The following is an 18,975-nucleotide window of genomic DNA, read 5'->3' as shown; positions in this document are numbered from 1 at the left end:
AGAGGAGTTAAAAACAATGCAATCAAAGCTAAGTGACATCCAGGCTCAGGGCTGGAAGAGTCAATGAGATGAGAGATGCTAGCTGGATATTGTATTTGGCCAGGCCGGATGATGCCAGGACTTTCCCATGCTTCTGGACAATCTCTATTCAAATCTAGAAGGATCTGGACCCCTTAGGCACTTTTACTGTTAGGATCTTTAATGCCAGTGCTTCTGTTCCCCTGAAGCTACAGCTATACATGCTGTAATCCAAAGCCCGGCCTGAAGTGCATTGAAGTGTCCTTGATGATTGTCCCTATTGGCCAATTCTGCCTCCCCAGCTCTGTTCAGAACTGCTACCTGTTGTTGCTGGTAGTGGTGAGTAAGGGGTTAGTCCCCACCTCCCTCCCTATTTTTCCTCTCTAACGTTTTGTCAGCTGATCAGTTAAAAATGTCCAAATGCTGTAATCAAAACACAAAAATATCTGCCCTGGGCAGCAAACGGGGGGTGGGGGGCCAAAATCTGCCTGCATACATTTCAACTGTACAGTCCTGCATTGGAGAAAAGGCTAAACCACCTGAGAAACATTCAGAGTAAGTAAAGTGAGTCATGATTAAGCCATTGAAATCAATGGGCCAAGTTAGTCATGACTAATTTAAGTCCCATTTTAAATGGGACTAAGTCATGACTAACTTAGTCTGGATGCTGTCCACTGCCTCCTGATAAACAAAAACAACACCCCCCTTAAACCAACACACTTAGCCTCCCCGCACTTTCACTTCTTTGAGTGTTTGTGTGTGGCGGAGAGTGTGTTATCTTCCATTTCTCCCCGCTTCCCCATGCACTATTGATGATCTAGATTTTTACTGAAAGGATGGGAGAGAGAAGGTGCCAGAAGTAGTGAAGTAGTGGGAAGAGAATGAGGAGTCGGCCAGCCTGAAATATGCAAGAGAGGGATTAAGCTCAAGGCATAGTTAGGGGTGGCTTCCTGCTATTGGGAGAAGGGGTGGCGTCTTTAGCCCTGGAGAAGCAGAGAATGAACTGTAGCATTCAAGAGAGATAAAGGGGGTTGAATGAAAGGGTAGATGAGGGTATTTATTGTTATTTGCCCTGTAATGCTTGGAAATGTGAAATCAGAAGCGTATTTAAGGACATTCCCTTAAAAGAAACAACAAAAACATGTCAAGAGGAAAGTTAGAGACTGAACTATAGACATTTTTCTGGAGGTTCCACACATCTCTAGAAAATCTTCTGATTTCGCCTAGAGCAATATTCAAAGTTAATTTGGATGTTTCATCTCAGGAGAAAGATCTGAGCCATTTCAAGGGAAGCCAAAAGGGCTTTGAAAAGATGACTGAAATGGCTCAAGAAGGGTTTTGCATATTGCTACCCGAACTCCTCAGACAATATGGTATGCAAATCTAAAGATGCAATCAGTGAGGCTATGGGAACCTAGCCCAGTTTTGCACGTTTGTGTGAACCACCGGGATCAGGCCTGATTCCAGCAGCACCACAGCGACAAACCCACCAATGGAACCACCCTTAGAAATGAGGTTAGGAGACTGCTCACTCTCCTTGAGAAGGGATGGGGGGAATCCCCATAATGCACCGCACACTCCTGGAGGCAGGGTGACATGCGACGACCCATCCCGACACCCCAACCCTAGGAGGTACTGGCAGCAGCCGGTGCTCGTGTGGGCAGGTGATCTGCCCACCCAGGAATGGCGGAATGATCATCTGCGGGGAGGTAAGCTCTCTAGGTCTTCCTCCTCACAAACCCGGTAGCCCTTTCTCACTGCTCGTGAGAAAGGGCTCATTGTGTTCAGTTTTGTTTTTCTGTGAGGAGAATAAGCTTGTAAGGACTGCACGGGTGAATGGGGTGCTCATCATTGGTTGCACTAAGAAGTCCTAGCTGCTCCCTTACCTCTGGAATTACCACTGAGATTTTTTAATTCCTGCATTATTAGCAAAATCTGCCATGGCTTCACTTTCCTCTCCTCTGCAATCATGAGGTCTAGAAGCCTGCTTTTAAACACGTCTGAGCCTAAGATTGTCAAGATTCTGTTCAAGCTGCTGGTTTCTGAATTAATTACTGTATTCTTCATGGTGCTGCATGGACACATCTATACAGATTTTATGATGCTTTGGCACAACAATTCAACAAAATTTTTGGATGCATGAGATGCTAGGCTTGGCCACTATTCTCCATTTGTTCCTCTCATCTTGGCCACAGTAAGAGAGTGAGGTCATTTACACAATCAAAAACTGAGTTCTACGTGGGTTTGGGAGCTGTACGTGCTCCCAATTTTTGGTTGCGTGGATGCATGATAGGAGGGAAACCTTGGTAGAAGTGATTGCGTGGAAGCAAGATAGGATGAAAACCTGGATAGCTTTTCCTCCTACCTTGCTTCCACACAACCAAAAATTGGGAGCACACACAGCTCCCAAACCCAGGTAGAACACAGTTTTTGGTTGTGTGAATGACCTTGATGTTTATCTACTTTATCTTTATTTATTTTATTTAACACATTTCTATACCACCCAAAATGTACATCTCTGGGCAGTTTAAGAAACTTTAACCACCCAGATACTTACTTAAACTTACTTAAGAAACAATTAATACTTCCATTATCTACAAGCCTAATGCTGTTCAACTGCAAATACAACTCTTGTGTATAAGTCATTTCCATTGAATGGCTGATTATCTGGTGCCTTTATATCTTCTTTAGCTAACTAAAGGTAAAGTGTGCCATCGAGTTGGTGTTGACTCCTGGCAACCACCGAGCCCTGTGGCTGTCTTTGGTAAAATACAGAAGGGGTTTACCATTGACATCTCCCACGCAGTATGAGATGATGATGCCTTTCAGCATCTTCTTGTATCACTGCTGCCCGATATAGGTGTTTCCCATAGTCTGGGAAACATACCAGCTAGCAGTTCTATTTTTCAAATATATCACTGCCACATCTATCTACCAAAACAGAATAATAAGAAACGGCTTACCATAGTGCTGCTGTTGTATTGACTTGGCACAGCAAATACTCCCTGGAGCTGGAGTTATTCTGAGATTCTTGTGAGGTTTTTTGCAGCTTGGTCACACAGCTAACCTTTAAATGCCTAGAGCCCAGTGCAGAGAGACCGGGAGGTCCATAGGGAAGCCAGAAGTGAATCCTATATACTTAATGCACTTTCTGTCAGCACAACACAGAATCTGCATGTCCAGTGCTGGTATGACTGAAATAATTGCTACCTTAGAGCATACAAGTGTACTTTGTGGTAAAATCCTGACCTGTTATGATATTTCAGCAATAGCAGAGGGCAGAATAAAGCAGTCTGGAGTCTTCCCAAGTAATGGAGGAGAATTGTACAAGACACTAGAAACTTGCAGCCAAAGCTATTTAAATATTTCACATATTTAAAATCAATATGTGTATTTCAGTGTTCTCTGCAGTGTCTACTCATGTCAGCCTCTCCTCTCTGCCAATTTGCTCTCCCAATTTTCCTCTCAGACTCTTTCTGGCTTTGACCTTCCTCTAGGACCGGTCATCCTCCTTTCTGCTTTCCTAGGCTCCCTTGTTTCCATTATTGCCTTCTGAGGTCTTAGTTTCCTTAGTACTAAGTCCTGGTAAGTCCATGGAGGTGTTTGAAGGAAGCAGTTCTAGCAGCAGCAGGAGACCAACGCACAGGGACTGAAGGGTATTCAGAAGCCAAGACTTCAGAATTGGAAAACAAGGGTATAGGGATGTGCGCGGAATGGGGTTTGCGTTCTATTCCCACCTTGAAGTGGAATTTAAATTCCTGGAATGAGCTTGGAATATTTAGAGTGTCCTGAGTGTTCCTAGCACCATTGCAACAAGCTGTTTTCCCTTTGCTTCCTGTTTTTGGCACTGGCTTCTGGTTGGCTTGTGATTTCCATACTTCTTGGTTGGCTTGTTATCATACAAATCAACTTGAACTTGTATGATAACAAGCCAACCAAGAAGCAAGGAGATCTCAAGCCCATTGGAAGCCAGTATGAAAAACAGGCCACCAGAATGGTGCTCACGTTCCGACTCAGAACAGGGTCATTCTGTTCTTAGCTCAAAACAAGCCCTTCATTTGAAGGGTGTTATGTTTTGAGCTCGGAACACTTTAAATGACCCGTTTTGAGTCTGAATGTTCCAAGCTCAGAACATTCTGCACATCCCTATAAGGGTGGTCAGAGAAATATCCTTCAGCACCCTGGATAGGGAGCATATGGACTGTTGCTATTAACAGAGCCCTTATGCACTCCCTGGGTCTGATTACCCCTCTTTCTTGGGATCTGCTGAGGAGCAAAAAATGTTAAAGGAAGAGGCCTCCACCTGTTGACTAGTACTCTATCACTGTTCTGCTGTCTCTCACCAGTCATGGTCGACATTGGTTAGTGGGCTCTCTGGAGCATGAAGCCCATGGAGTGAGGATGCTGGTCCCTTGGTGGCATGTAACTTGGGGTTTGTATCTCAGGTTTTTGGCTTGAGTGATCCCTACCTCTTGGGTCTAGGGTCAGAACCCTAATGCAGTACTTCAGCAGTCCGTGCCACTGACCTTCCTGCCTCACTTGGCCCCTTTCCTGCTCTGTCAGTATGCAAGCCACAAGTTACAGTCGGGGCCATGACACTAATCTGCTGCTTCTTCTAGCCCTCCTTTCTTAGGCGCTTTCCTCTATGGGATCAGAAGAGCTCGGCCAATGACAGTCACAGACATTGGCTGCCTTCTTCCCTCTGTGGCATTAAGGGATCTCAGCCAGTCATGGTTAGAGGCTTCATCATCACCACCATAAAATCACTTAGTGCATTTTACAAAATAGATTTACCAGAATTTAATCTTTGTCAATGTGGAGGAATCCAGAAACAAGAGGACTAAAACTGGTGAACTACACGATGCATCTTGGGTTTCAGAACAAGTAGTTCTTAAAAAAAAAAAATCCTTTCCTTCATATGAATACTTCATATGCTTCAAATATGTGTACTGCTCTGATCATTCAGGGAGTGATCCACTAATTAATAGAAACAATTCAGTTTGATTAAATGATTAAATGCATATTTAAGTATACCAAAAGAAACTTTGCAGCCTGTTTTGACTGTCTGGAAGCCCTGTGTGTACTACATAGGGTTCCCTTGAATGTCATGACAAGGTGTATATGACATTCAGGGAGTGGTGGTGTGGGAAATTGTTTGTATTAAAGCTAGATACTGATGACTGGGGCTGCAAAGAAGCCACCCAGAATGTCTGGAGTCTGTTCAAGGCTGGTTACAACTTTTATCACCCTGAATATGTGTACAAAGAGAAGGTAATGTGTTAAAGAGTAAACCCCTATTCACATATTATATTCAATTCACGTACAATCTGTGTACACTGTACACATATACAACTATTCACACATTATGTTCAATGCATGTACAGTAATACACTTTATATGTGTATCCCCTCATTCACACAAAATCATGTACATTGTAATGTCTGAATAGGGTTTAAATGATTTGTGTTGCATGTCTTTGAGGATATGTCTAAAGAGTTGGGGTACCAGATTGCAATGAGGTAAGCCACAAATGGTGTACAATAGATACATTCATTCTGGTGGCTCTGTAACCATCTTTCCTCCAGAGGTACAAATCTCACGGGTGTTTGTTTGTTTTTAATATGCTTAAGATGAGAGTGATGCTATCCCATGGAGTGGAGAAGATTCTCCCCTCATTTTTACTGCCACCATTGCACCAACTGATCATCCACTCCATTGCAAGCAAAACCAGGACATGATAGACATCCTTTCTACCTCTCCTTCCTTTTCCCTTTTCTACCAATTTATTTGCTTGTAGCTGATTTTTTAAAAGCTGCATCTGTAATTTGTACTGTAATTTGTTTCACAAAAGCACACGAAATATATTATTATTGTATTATTTATTAAGCAGCTAATATTGTACGGGGTGCTACACAAATTAAAACAAAAACAAGTCCCTGCCAATGGCTTACTATCTATTTTTTTAAGACACAAAAAAATAGAAGGGGAAGGAATAATGTAACAATATTTGCTCAGAGTCTTTTTAACCCTTGCTATGTGCCCGAAACGTTTCGGAGGCCATTGTAAAGGCCTCCGAAATGTTTCGGTGCTGGGATGGTATTCAGTACTTCGGCACCAGGGGGGGTAGTACTTTAAGGGTAGGGGAGGGTGTACTCACCCCCCCCCGCTGCATTTTCCCCGCCGGCGCTCTGTAAATTTCAAGCCCCTCAGGGCGGCAGCGTTCCTCCCTGCTGCCCCGTTCCCCCCATCGGCTGGAAGTGGCCAGAAGTTGCGAGCGCGTGTGCGCCCGTCGTGCATGCATGCGCACGCCTGTCTGCAGTGTGCACGCGCACACGATGGGCACACGCGCCCGCAACTTCCGGCCGATGAGGGGAACGGGGCGGCAGGGAGGAACACTGCCACCCCAAGGGGCTTGAAATTTACAGAGCGCCGGCGGGAGAAACGCGGTGGGGGGTGAGTACACCCTTCCCCGCCCTTAAAGTACTCCCCCCGCCAGTGCCGAAGACCATTCGTGCACATCCCTACTTGCTATGGCTGCTGGTTTTAGCAGCACGAGTGGAATGGGTGTGGTTAGCCACCCAACAGAAAACCAATGATATATGTCTAGGCCTTTTTTGGGAGCTAAAGGAGAGGAAAGAGCTGAAAAGTTTGGCAGGGAAATGGCTGGAGTTCTGTGTGCCCTCTCCCACCTAAAACATTTGCTGGGCATTTAGTATATGAATAAACTACATTTGTTTAATGTCTAGTTTGTCTTACTGAAAGTGATGTTTTGGGTGATTAATATGTACTGCTGTGGTTCTGATGTAAAGACAGCAAAAGCCAGATTTGAAACTCAAATGCGAGCATTAAGAATATTCAAAGAACTCCGCACATAACATTTGCACATAGCATGAAAACAGAGTTGAAGGGACCTCTGATTGAAATTTGTGTATGTCAGAATGCATGCAACCACAGTTAAAATGGACCCATGGTTTTCCTCCGCAGACTCTGATTTGTACCTTCAGTTTGTAGTCAGTTTCACCATCTGCACCTCTGGTTTTGCAGTGCCAGCGTTATGTGGCACTTCAGTCTCACTCTTTGAAATCCGGAGTTGAGGGAGGAAGCTCCTCCCTCCCTCTGACTGTGATTGGCCATTGGGGCTGTCCTTCAGTCAAGAAGGAAGCCCACACAGCCTGTTCCCCCTCCTCTCTGCAGTCTCACCGACTGCAGAGAGGGTCTTCTCTGTTACTTCCAAATTCAGATGGGAGAGCGGGGTGTGTGTGGAACTGCGGGACCATTGGATCCACGGTTCTGTGTTTTGTGTGAATGTGGCCTATGGGTTACAGCCAAAGTCCATCTTGCTAAGCCCCTTGTTACAGTTCAAGGCACTAAAATAACACTCCCTTCCCAGTGTCATTGTAAGGCACACAAAGAGAATGCCTGCCTGGCTGCCCATAAAATCTATCCCAGTAGCATCTGGGTTGCCTGGGTTCTGGCAACTTGCCAGTTGACATTGTGATTTACCTCCACAACATCCCGAGGCAGACCCATGCTGTGTTTTGTTTTTAAAAGAATCCTTTCCTTCCTGAAAGCTTCCTTTGTGTTCATTTCACTGGGCTTCTTCTCATTCTAGCTGATTCAAAGAGTGAGAGTAAGAGCTCCTTGCTGACGGTTTCTTCAAATCCATTCATAATTCTTTCATCTCTTCAGCTTTTTGAAGTGAAGGAGTCTTTGGGCCTATCCAAACAATCAAAGTATGTCCCACCTCAGCTGATTCATTTCATTAAGCTGCTTCAAGTCCTGAGCCAGTGGCAATGACCCAATATACTGGCGGGGATCCAAATAACCGCTTAAGGCCGGTGGCAGAGGCTCGCACTAAGCCAATAAAATGTGTTCATTTCTGACACTGAACAGCCAATGCCCAAGTGGAGATTGAAATGGAGGAGATGTCAAAAACAGTTTGCCATGCAGCTTACTCTACAAAACACAAGTCTAAGCTCAAAGAATAAATGTCACTGTTCTTGGAATCTTGGCCCCATCCACACATGGTAGATGGTGTGGAGAGACATTTTGCTGGTTGTCCCTCCACTTTTAAACACATATTTATCGGTGTTCCAGCAGAGGAGACGAGGAGCATACAGCTCTCAAAAGGAAAAGTGGGTCATAAAAGGCTTTATACTGAAGGCCCACACAGTTGTGAGGAAACTGAGAGAAGTGGATAATCTTGCTGTTCTTTGCCACTTAAGAAAAAAATCCTGGATGAGTATGTCTGCACTAAGGTTCTCAGTGGGGTGGTGCATGGCTATCAAAGAAGAATTTTTTAAAAAAATCTTGTATAAATAAAGTCCACAAAATGGCATGAGCATGGGGGAAGAGATGTATCACCCATCACAAGCAATACATCAGGTAAAGTCCAGCAGATGCCCATGATACTTGTGCTGCCACATTTTTTATTTAAATAAACATTCAATTGGGAGAAGTGTCAGGTTTCACAACCTACAAAACATTGTGCTTGGAAAATGTTATCATATCCCCATACTGAAGTGAAATTTCAAGCGCAAAACTGTAAGCTGTACTTATCAATTCAAACCAATAACTACTGCAGATGTATTGCACAAAAAGACCCTGGTTGTACAGAAGACCCTTAAATATTTGCATACTAGAGCTGTTCTTTTAGGCACATTTTTGGTTTAAATTTCAAAGTATTGAATGCTCCTTCCACAGCTTTAGGTAGATAGATTGGATATCGTTGCAATTTCTTTCTGGAGGTGACTGTTCTTCCTTGGCTGCTTCTTTCTGATTGGCTTGCTGTCTTTGCTCCTTGGACAGCATCTTGGGAATGTCTCCGAGGGGCACGAAGAATCCAATTGGAATGTAAGCTGTGTTCTTTTGAGCTCGTAATAACTGAAATAGAGAAGCAGATTTAGAATGGTTACATCTTCATAACAATGTTAATACACTTGAATGAAAGTATTTTAGGGGTGTGTTCACATCATTCAATCACCAGGCTGGCTTTGCCCATGTGGTCAATAGGCCCAATGGTAAATAGATGATGATGATGATGATGATAATTAATAATAGAGGAAAAATAACAAAAACAGAAGGAATAGAACTGCCCAATGGAAGCAACATCAAGAACCTGGAAGAGAAAGAACCTTACAAATACTTGGGCATTCTCCAGGCTGATAACATTGCACATGCTGAAGTTAAAAGAAAAATTGGAGGTGAATTCATCAGGAGAGTTAGAAAAATCCTCAAGTCCAAACTCAATGGCGGGAACACCATACAAGCGATAAACACCTGGGCTATACCTGTTATCAGATACACTGCAGGAATAATAGACTGGACCCAGGCAGAGCTAGAGACTCTTGATCGTAAGACCAGGAAAATCATGACCATCAATCATGCTCTGCACCCCCACAGTGATGTAGATAGGCTCTACCTCCCTCACAGCTCAGGTGGAAGAGGAATGCTGCAAGTCCATGAAACAGTAGAGGAGGAGAAAAGAGTCCTTGAAGAATATATAAGGGACAGTGAAGAAGATGCACTTCAAATGGTCAATAATGAGAAACTATTCAACACCAATGAAACAAAGCAGGCCTACAAGAAAGAACAAGTCAAGAACCGAGCAGAAAAATGGAAAAATAAGCCACTGCATGGTCAATATTTGCACAATATAAGTGGAAAATCAGACATCAGCAAGACCTGGCAATGGCTTAAGAATGGCAACTTGAAGAAAGAAACAAAGGGTTTAATACTGGCTGCGCAGGAACAGGCACTAAGAACAAATGCAATAAGAGCAAAAATAGAAAAGTCAACAACAAACAGTAAGTGCCGCCTTTGTAAAGAAGCAGATGAAACAGTGGACAACCTAATCAGCTGTTGTAAAAAGATTACACAGACTGACTACAAACAAAGGCATGACAAGGTAGCAGGGATGATACACTGGAACATCTGCAAAAAATACAAGCTACCTGTAGCCCAAAATAGGTGGGACCATAAAATTGAAAAAATTGTAGAAAATGAAGATGCAAAAATATTATGGGACTTCCGACTACAAACAGACAAACATCTGCCACACAATACACCAGATATAACTGTCGTCAAGAAGAAAGAAAAACAAGTTCAAATAATCGACATAGCAATACCAGGGGAAAGCAAAATAGAAGAAAAAGAAATAGAAAAATCACAAAATACAAAGATGTACAAATTGAAATTGAAAGGCTGTGGCAGAAAAAGACCAAAATAATCCCAGTGGTAACTGGCACCCTAGGTGCAATTCCAAAACAACCTGAAGAGCACCTCAACACCATAGGGGCCACAGAAATCACCATCAGCCAATTACAAAAAGCAACTTTACTGGGAACAGCCTATATTCTGCAACGATATCTATAGTAACCAACAGTATTGATGATAAAATTCAGCCATCCCAGGTCCTTGGGAAGGACTCAATGTCTGGATAAAACAAACCAGTCAATAACACCTGTCTGACTGTGTAAACAAGAAATAATAATAGAGGGAAAATAACAAAAACAGAAGGAATACAACTGCTCAATGGAAGCAAAATCAAGAACCTGGAAGAGAAAGAACGTTACAAATACTTGGGCATTCTCCAGGCTGATAACATTGCACACACTGAAGTTAAAAGAAAAATTGGAAGTGAATATATCAGGAGATTTCGAAAAATCCTCAAGTCCAAACTCAATGGTGGGAACACCATACAAGCCATAAACACCTGGGCTATACCTGTTATCAGATACAGTGGAGGAATAATAGACTGGACTAGAGACTAGACACCCTAAGTGCAATTCCAAAACGAAGAGCACCTCAACACCATAGGGGCCACAGAAATCACCACCAGCCAATTACAAAAACAACTTTACTGGGAACAGCCTATATTCTGCGACGACATCTATAACAACAGCAACAACATTGATAATAAAATTCAGCCATCCCAGGTCCTTGGGAAGGACTCGATGTCTGGATAAAACAAACCAGTCAATAACACCTGTCTGACTGTGTAAACAACAACAACAACAACAATAAAATATCCCCACTTCAAACCCAGTGAATGCTTCTTTATACTTTTAAATCTTATTAATAGTTCTTTGACCCACAGTGATCAGAAATGTACAGTGTTTGAAATACTGACATTCCTTCTCTGAAATAATTACATTATGATACTTTTCTGTATTTCCTTCCATCCGTTTTCAATAATCTCTGAAATTCAGTTAATCCCTTTTAAGGCAGCAGTACATTACACTGAAGTGTATAAGACATTATTCAAAATGACTCTTGACATTAATGAGAAGAAAGTCTCTTTCTGGTCACAATTTCTTATATGTTGGGGTTTACCTTTAAAGTTAGACCATGGACAGATCATTATTTTGTTTTATTTTAATGTAGATACAGTGATGAACAGAGATAGCATTTATATATGAGCACTGCATGTTCAACACCCCCCTGGGAGATGTCATATACATACCTACCATCAAAATCTACATCCACATGTGGATGATCCCTCACAATAATTTTCCGATGCCTTTCAGCATCCAGCTCTGCAATAATTGAGTCAAAATAAGCGATTGCCTCGGTTACATCTGAATTGAGTGGTGAGACTTTTCTCTCTGCCGAGACCTGTTGAACAGAATAATAAAGCAACAGTTTGTTTAGAATAAAAAGCTGTTGGGTTATAAAGAGCAATCCAACATTCAGGGATACAAAGTTTGGGTCTCCATCCACACCTTGAAGTACCAGGATGTTGAATGCTACCTTACCAATGTTGTTAGACATTACAATCTCTGAACATGGGGAAAGGTTGCAATCCTACATAAACTCAGCAATAAGCCCCATTCGGTGCAATTTACTTTGGCGAAACTATGCATAGGCTTGTGCTGCATATTCTTAAAATCCTTTGTTACTCATTGATGTTGAGGCTGCATTTTAAAACTGTTTCTTTGCTTGCTTTTTAGATAATAGGCTTATTTGCAAGACTGTGCACTGGGTAGGACAAGCATCCAACCCAGTTTTAGGAGCTGTGCCAGCTCCTGCTCTTTGGTTGTGAGTGAAAAACAAGCTAGAAGGGGGAGCATGTTGTCTGCTAAGTCCCCCACTGAAGTAGGACAGTTTTTCCTCCCATCTTGTTCGGGAGCAAGGGACAGAATCTGGGTCGGGAGTGCTCGTCCTACCAAGCTTGGGCTTAGCAGCTGATCAACCTCCCCATATCTGACCTCGTTTTTCACTCACACACGACCAGGGGCAAATTAAGCCTTTTGCCGCCTGTAGGCAGCCAAGGATTTGTTTCCCCACCACCACCACCACCACTGTGAAGGTAAGGGTGGCAAGGGGAAAGTCCCCCCCCCTTTTTTCCTTCTAAAAACTGCCACTGCGCAGCAGGATGGGGCAGCAAAGGCCACATGGCAGTGGTTGCAGGGAGAGTGGCGAGGGACTTTTACTTTAAAATGCCACTATGTGGCAGGATGGGGCTGCAGCAGCTGCAGCAGGGAGGGTCGCGATGGGGTGAGGGGAAAGTTCCCCCTTTCACCTTTAAAGCAATGGTGCTGCGCAGCAGAGCGGAGAGGGAGAGCTCCTCCCAGTTCCCCTCCCCGCTCCCAAATGGCTGCATGACCCCGTCTGCAGCCTGTTTTGGACCTTTCTTCACACATGTGGAGCAAGGCCCATAACGGACTGCAGATGGGGGCGTGTTGTGAGAGGGAGGGTGGAGCTGGGAGGAGCTCTCCCGCGCTGCCCCTCCGTGCAGTGGCACTGCTTTAAAGGTAAAAGGGGGGACTTTCCTCTCGCCCCATCGCCACTTTCCCTGCTGCAGCCTCATCCCTCTGTGCAGTGGTGTTTTAAAGTAGAAGGGGAAACTTTCCCCTTGCACCTCCTCCCTGCAGCCACCACTGTGTGGCCTTCGCTGCCTCCATCCCACCACGCAGTAGCCGTTTTTAGAAGAAGAAAAGGGGAGACTTTCCCCCCACCCCCAAAGAAGGGCATCAAAATTTGAGGAGTGGCAAAATTTGCTGCTCTTCAAATTTTGCCGCCGTAGGCAAGTGCCTACTTTGCCTCTCCTTAAATCCGCCACTGCACACGTCTGAAAATCAGGAGCGCACACAGGTCCCAAAACTAGATAGGAAACTTGTTCTGCCTAGTTCACAGTTGTGTGAAGAAGCCTAATGTGTATGTGGGTTTCGTATTTTATTACAGTACTATTGTTGTTAAGCTGCTCTGAGGACCTGATTAGGCTCGAGGGGCAGGCTAGACATTCAAAAGCAAACAAGCAAATTAAGGGACAATCCAGTCTGTACTCTCCATGAAGCATGTGCAGGTACAGCACTGTGAAGGTTGGTAGAGGTTTTCTGAGCATTGAGCACCAATACCCGTGCTTCTGAAGTGCGGCTGCTAGCATCTTTTCACTGCATGGACACCATGTTTCTCAGGATGTCGGCTGCTGAAGGTTGTTGATCTTGCAAATAGGTTTGGACCCTCACTTGTATCAAGCAGGAAGAATGGCCCCCAAACCCTCAAACTATACATTTACAAACAGATTAAAGAACTTCTCAGTAGGCCCCAGGGTGCTGAATTTGTTTGCAACGAAGTTGTGCTGTGGCACAGAAAGCCAATGCCTTGGAGATCTTGTGTCTAGGATTCCCTTATATCCTCAAGTTTCCAACTCTCCGGAGATGTGTTGATGGTGGGCCATCTCTTGATGGGCCACCTCTTTTTCTGCAAGAATTCTGCACAAGCCGGGCTATCTTACAGGCAGAAATTCCATAGGTGAAACTTCCCATCACTGCATTTCCATGCTGGGAAGGGCATCTTCTGCTGAATATATGTAGGAAGCTATTTTGATTGTTAATAGCTTAAGTTCAGAAAGAAGAGAGGAAACAATTGTTTACATTATTCATTGAGAATATAAACATGCTTAATTATTAAGCAAAAAATGCTAAATGCTTAATCATTAAGCAAAAAATGCTATCAGTCTAAACAATCAGAAAAATAATGTGGGTCAATCCTTCTGAGATTGTACTGCTCCACAAGGCAGTGGGGATGGATTGCATTGTGTGTGAATGATTCATATTAAAAATGTCCTATGCATAGAAAAGCAGGGAAATAATTTCTCCCTGAAGCAAAGTTTTCTGATGCAGGGAGTTTCTGATATGGGTGCAGCATTTGAAAATGCAGTCCTCTTCCTGTGTTCTGAAGTTGTACAATCCCTGCGGAGGACTGTACAATGTGAGTTTGTTTGCATGTGTAGATCAGCTTTAGGGGCTAGGTGCAGTAATGAATCTAGCAGCACCAGCATAGTTACACTAATGAGTATCTAGAAAAGGTATATGAATCCGTGTTGAAAAAACAAAAGATGGATCAAAACAAAATTTTTTCTTTTGAGGCTGAATTCGTTGCTATCCTGTGTACTTTCCCTGGGAGTAAAACTCACAATACAATGAGACTTATTTCAAAGGAGGCATGCATAGACTGAGCTGAAGGGTTGTTAATAGCTAAAGTATTTGTGGCTCACAGAGCTAAATGCAGTAAGGGATAAGATGGGAAGCTCAGAATCCTGCGAGTTTCTTGCATTTGTGCAACACACTCTGCCTGTGTTGGCTTGGACACATCACTTAGAGTGAAAATAGTTCTTTTTATGGGCACATGGAGATTAGAGAGCAAGCATGGTCCCATAGATAGCTTCAGAGCCTAAATGTAGTCCCAATGGGGCCTAAAATTCCAGTCTGGCCATGAACTTACTGAAGCCACTAGTTGCCAGGTTTCCTTTCTATACACTGGGAATAGTAAGAATGGCTACCTAATGGGCTCAGGTGAATAATAGCATGCAGCTAGAATGCATATTTGGCACAAAGTGTGCCTGTAAAGTTTAAAAATAAACTAAAATTTATTGGCTATCCGGATGTTATCTAAATAACATCTAGCAAAGACCCAGTGGAAAGGCACCATTTTTTTTCCTGCTAGCCCTGGGTCCCAACACTGGCACAGAAAGCCATTCTATTGGTGCACCACTCTCGCCCTCTTTTTACCTTTCCCTATCAAGCTGTGCCATACAAGGGAGTCTGTGTGTGTTAGGGATGTGCAAAAAATGCGACCAAATCAATTCTAATTCAAATTGATTCAAATTTAATCAATTCAAATTCAAATTGATTCAACTTGAATGTGCTTGCACAGAATGGGATTTGTTCAAATTGATCTGAATTCTGGTGAATTCGAATCAAATTCATATTGAATTTGAGCATTCGATTAGAGTTCAGGTGAATCTGAATTGATTTGAACGCAGATGTGAGTGGAATCGATTCAGTTGAATTTTTTGCATATCTCGTGTGTGTGTGTGTGTGTTTATGTTTATCAGGCACATTCACATTTTCTTCCATAGGATCACAGGAACGTTTAATGTGTCTCCATATATTTTTTAAATCACAGATGAGAACACGCCATGGGTTTCAGTGGCTACATGTTGCTGTAGCTGTAGCATTCAAATCTTTATTGGCACTGCTGCAATTCAAGGATAAAGCTGCTCAACACACCTAATAATATACCTATTTGTGAAGTGAAAGCCAGCTTTGGATAATCTGCTAAAGCAGTTAATATGGTCATTAAAATGTGAATGACATATAGAGGTCATTCACACAATCAAAAAGTGTGTTCTACCCAGGTTTGGGAGCTGTGTGTGCTCCCAGTTTTTGGTTGTGTGGAAGCAAGGTAGGAGGAAAACCTGGCTAGAACTGATTGTGTGGAAGCAAGGTTTACCTTGCTTCCACACAATCACTTCTAGCCAGGTTTTCCTCCTACCTTGCTTCCACACAACCAAAAATTGGGAGCACACACAGCTCCCAAACCTGGGTAGAACACACTTTTTGATTGTGTGAATGACCTCATAGAATTACAGTACAGAACATATAGATATAGAAAAAATAACAATAATGGTTTGTCAGTTTGTAATGTGTCAGTTTTATTTTTTAAACAACAAAACAACAACCCTCAATTAAACACAGACTGCTGTTTTTTAAATCTCCTCAGCTATTGGCTATAAGAAGTGTGGTTTCAATGTATTGAAATTAGAGTCCTGTACACATTGTCCCACCTGCTGAATAACTTTTAATATTTCAGTTGTTCTGATGTTTTAAAAAACAGGTCAGACTACTGGACCTAGGAACAGATTGGTGGGAAGGGGTGCAGAAAAGGGAAAAGACAAAACTATCACAACAATAGTTAGCTGTTAGAGTCAGAGAGAGAGTCAGAGAGAGAGATAAGTGAATGGGGTCGCTGCTGGTACTTGAGGGTTGTGTGTATGGGTAGTGTGAATGGGTGTGACAGAACGACTGAATAGGGCAGTATTTCCCAACTTTTTTTCATCCGAAGGCACACTTATGTTATAGATAGATAGACAGAAAGACAGACTGTCCCCCAACACACATAGCTTTTTGAGTATGTGGCAAAGGTGTTGCACAATTTTTATTTTAGCTTCCTTCCTTCTCTCTCTCTCTACACACACACACACACACACACACACACACACACACACACACGTGTGTGTGTATAATTTCTATTTCTATTTCCTTATTCATAGCCCCATGTGCCCTCATAGCCCCATGTGCCTTCCCATGTGCTGATTTACCCAATAATGCACCAGGGAGGACATGTTACTCCTAGCACATAAGCAGAGGTACACCTAGGTAATTTTGATCCCGAACCTAAAGGCCTTCCGCCCCACCCCCCCATCGGCTGCCACAAGATAAGCTGCAATGCACTGTTTTTTACACTAAAGCATGCTCAGGTAAAGCTGGAAATGGGGTGGAGTGGTGTTCTTTGGTGTTCTAAAAAGAAATTATGAATAAGATACTTCCGACTGACCTGCACATACCACATTTGGCATGGACAGTCCTGCCACTTAAATTAGCAGAATCCAAAATGTCCCGCCATGGTTGCCATGCCCCTGGCCCATGCAAGGCAGGTGAGTGCATGACACTGAGGGCAGCTGTGGCCAGCCCGTGGCCCACTCATGGCCCACCTGCCCACCAATCTCCTCTCATGTGTGGCTGGTGGGGCGGGGCCGAGAGCCGAGCAGGACTGCTTGCAGCCAGCCCACAGCTGCCTGCCTCCACAGCAGCTAAAAGTAGTGGGCCCAGGCTGCTCCCACCCAGGCCTGGAGCCGGTGAGCCATCTGAGTCGCCTTCCCATGCCTGCTCAGTGATGTGCTTGCAAGTTGCACTGTGCAGGCACTGGAAGCAACTTGCATGGCTCGCCTGCTTTAGCTGCCCACCGATCTTCTCTCATGTGTGGCTGGGGGCCTGTGGCTGCCTGTCTTCATGGCAGCTAAAGCAGTGTGCCCGGGCTGGGACTGGCTGGGCCTGGAGCCGGTGAGCCATCCAGGTCACTTCCCCATGCCTGCACAGTGATGTGCTCGTGGGTCACACTGTGCAAGCATGGGAAACAACTTGCATGGCTCACCTGCTCAGGCCAGCGGTGTGGCCACCGCAGCCCCTGGCGGGACATTTTCAGGGGCGGCCTGTTGCCCCACCCTTTCCCGGTGCACTATGGGGCAAGTCAGCTTCAAAAGCAGGGAGTTTAAACTCCCCACTTTTTGAAAGAACTCAGCAAGTCAGCCGCAGCACACCAGCACACTACCTGGGAAATGGCACACTGGCTGGAACAGGGAATGGACACAGGGACAGGGGCGTAACTTTAATAGGGCAAGGGGAGACAGTTGTCTGGGGGCCCACTGCCTTGGGGGCCCCCCCAGAGGCAAGTCACATGACTGACTCCCCCAGCCTCGCACCCGCCCAGGCTTCCTTCAGTTGTATTCATCCTCCAAAATTGATGTGAGTGTTAAGACCTGGAGCGACCAGGACAGCATGTTTTTTTTGGGGGGGGGGGCATTTTAAAATCTTGTCTCTGGGCCCACTCCAACCTTGCTATGCCCCTGCACAGGGAAGGTATTACAAACAACATATATCTGCAAACTTCTGCAGATCTCTCTCCATCGTAAACATGGAACATTAATCCTCTCTAAATAAAGTGCCTTTGCTAACATGATGCCATGTTCCTTTACTTACCTTGAAAGATTGCACAGGAGGAGGTGGGGCTGGTGGCTTTTTTTTTGTCTTGGAAGATTTTGTAGACGTAGTGGAAATTTCTGATGTGTGGTCACTGGTCTTCAAGTCTTTGATGCTTTCAAAGTATTTTTTCCTCAAGGCTAACAGATCTTGCAAGTACTGCAGACAGTCTTGGGTCTTGGAATACATCCACGCCCTTTCTTCTTCCTTCTGTTGAAGGCAAGCAACTGAGTCTATGCTGGTAGTACTTTTGCTTTTTTTAAGGGGCTCACTGAATGAATTATCCTCACCTCCGAGAACGTACATAGAGGTGCTACGAATCAACCGGACAGCAGAGCCATCATAAGTAGGGATCCCATCAGACAGACTCCTCCTGCGAGAGTTGGGGCGAAATATTGAGTGTAACTTTCTGAACATAATGCAGCTCCTTTTTCAACTTGCCCATCTAGCCATCCATTCTGGGCTTCATTTCATTCCATAGTACTTGCCGATAGTGAAAAGTCAAGCTTTACCACGTGAGTTTTGTAATTAGAGTCCAGTTTGTTGCTGATTCAGCTTTCCACTAAGTCTGTTATTTCAAACCGTTGTCAGTGATGAAATAATACCAGTTTCCTCAGTCATCTCTTTCCTCCGCTTGACAGCCTTTTCGTTTACTTTATAGTTGCAGAGCTTATTGTCTTCTTTGTTATTGTTTTCTTCAGTACATTGAAGCAGGGCTGTCCATGGTACTGAACGATCTTTATCGACAATGAGTAAAGTTTTTAAAAATATTCATTAAAGGTAGTATAGGCCGAGGGTTAGTATAGCTGAGTATTCCCTAAGACTACACTGAAAGATGCCAACAAACTAGGATCCGCTGTATGTCTGTGACTTCTTCTATACTAGACAAGCACATTGCAGAACCAGGCAGCAG

General features: G+C 43.9%; 2 protein-coding genes across 2 annotated transcripts in view; both read right to left on the bottom strand.

The window, feature by feature from the left end:
- Window positions 1-7,548, bottom strand: part of LOC128336325 (guanylate cyclase soluble subunit beta-2-like) — a 34,934-nt gene extending 27,386 nt beyond the window's left edge. Inside the window, exon 1 of the mRNA XM_053275769.1 lies at window positions 7,522-7,548. Within this exon, the coding sequence (XP_053131744.1) occupies window positions 7,522-7,548 (27 nt within the window). The remainder of the gene's footprint in view (window positions 1-7,521) is intronic.
- An 879-nt stretch (window positions 7,549-8,427) lies between these two features.
- C1H13orf42 (chromosome 1 C13orf42 homolog) lies at window positions 8,428-18,975 on the bottom strand. The gene is made up of 3 exons (XM_053283972.1): window positions 18,063-18,975; window positions 11,487-11,634; window positions 8,428-8,901 (listed from the first exon to the last, which is right to left on the bottom strand). The coding sequence occupies exons 1-3, from the start codon at window positions 18,477-18,479 to the stop codon at window positions 8,657-8,659; spliced, it is 810 nt and encodes a 269-aa protein (XP_053139947.1). The 5' UTR covers window positions 18,480-18,975; the 3' UTR covers window positions 8,428-8,656.

This window comes from Hemicordylus capensis, chromosome 1 (genome assembly GCF_027244095.1).
Source record: "Hemicordylus capensis ecotype Gifberg chromosome 1, rHemCap1.1.pri, whole genome shotgun sequence".
Classification (NCBI taxonomy): Eukaryota; Metazoa; Chordata; class Lepidosauria; order Squamata; family Cordylidae; genus Hemicordylus; species Hemicordylus capensis.
Note: the sequence above shows the minus strand (reverse complement) of the source record. Positions and strands in the feature narration are given on the sequence as shown.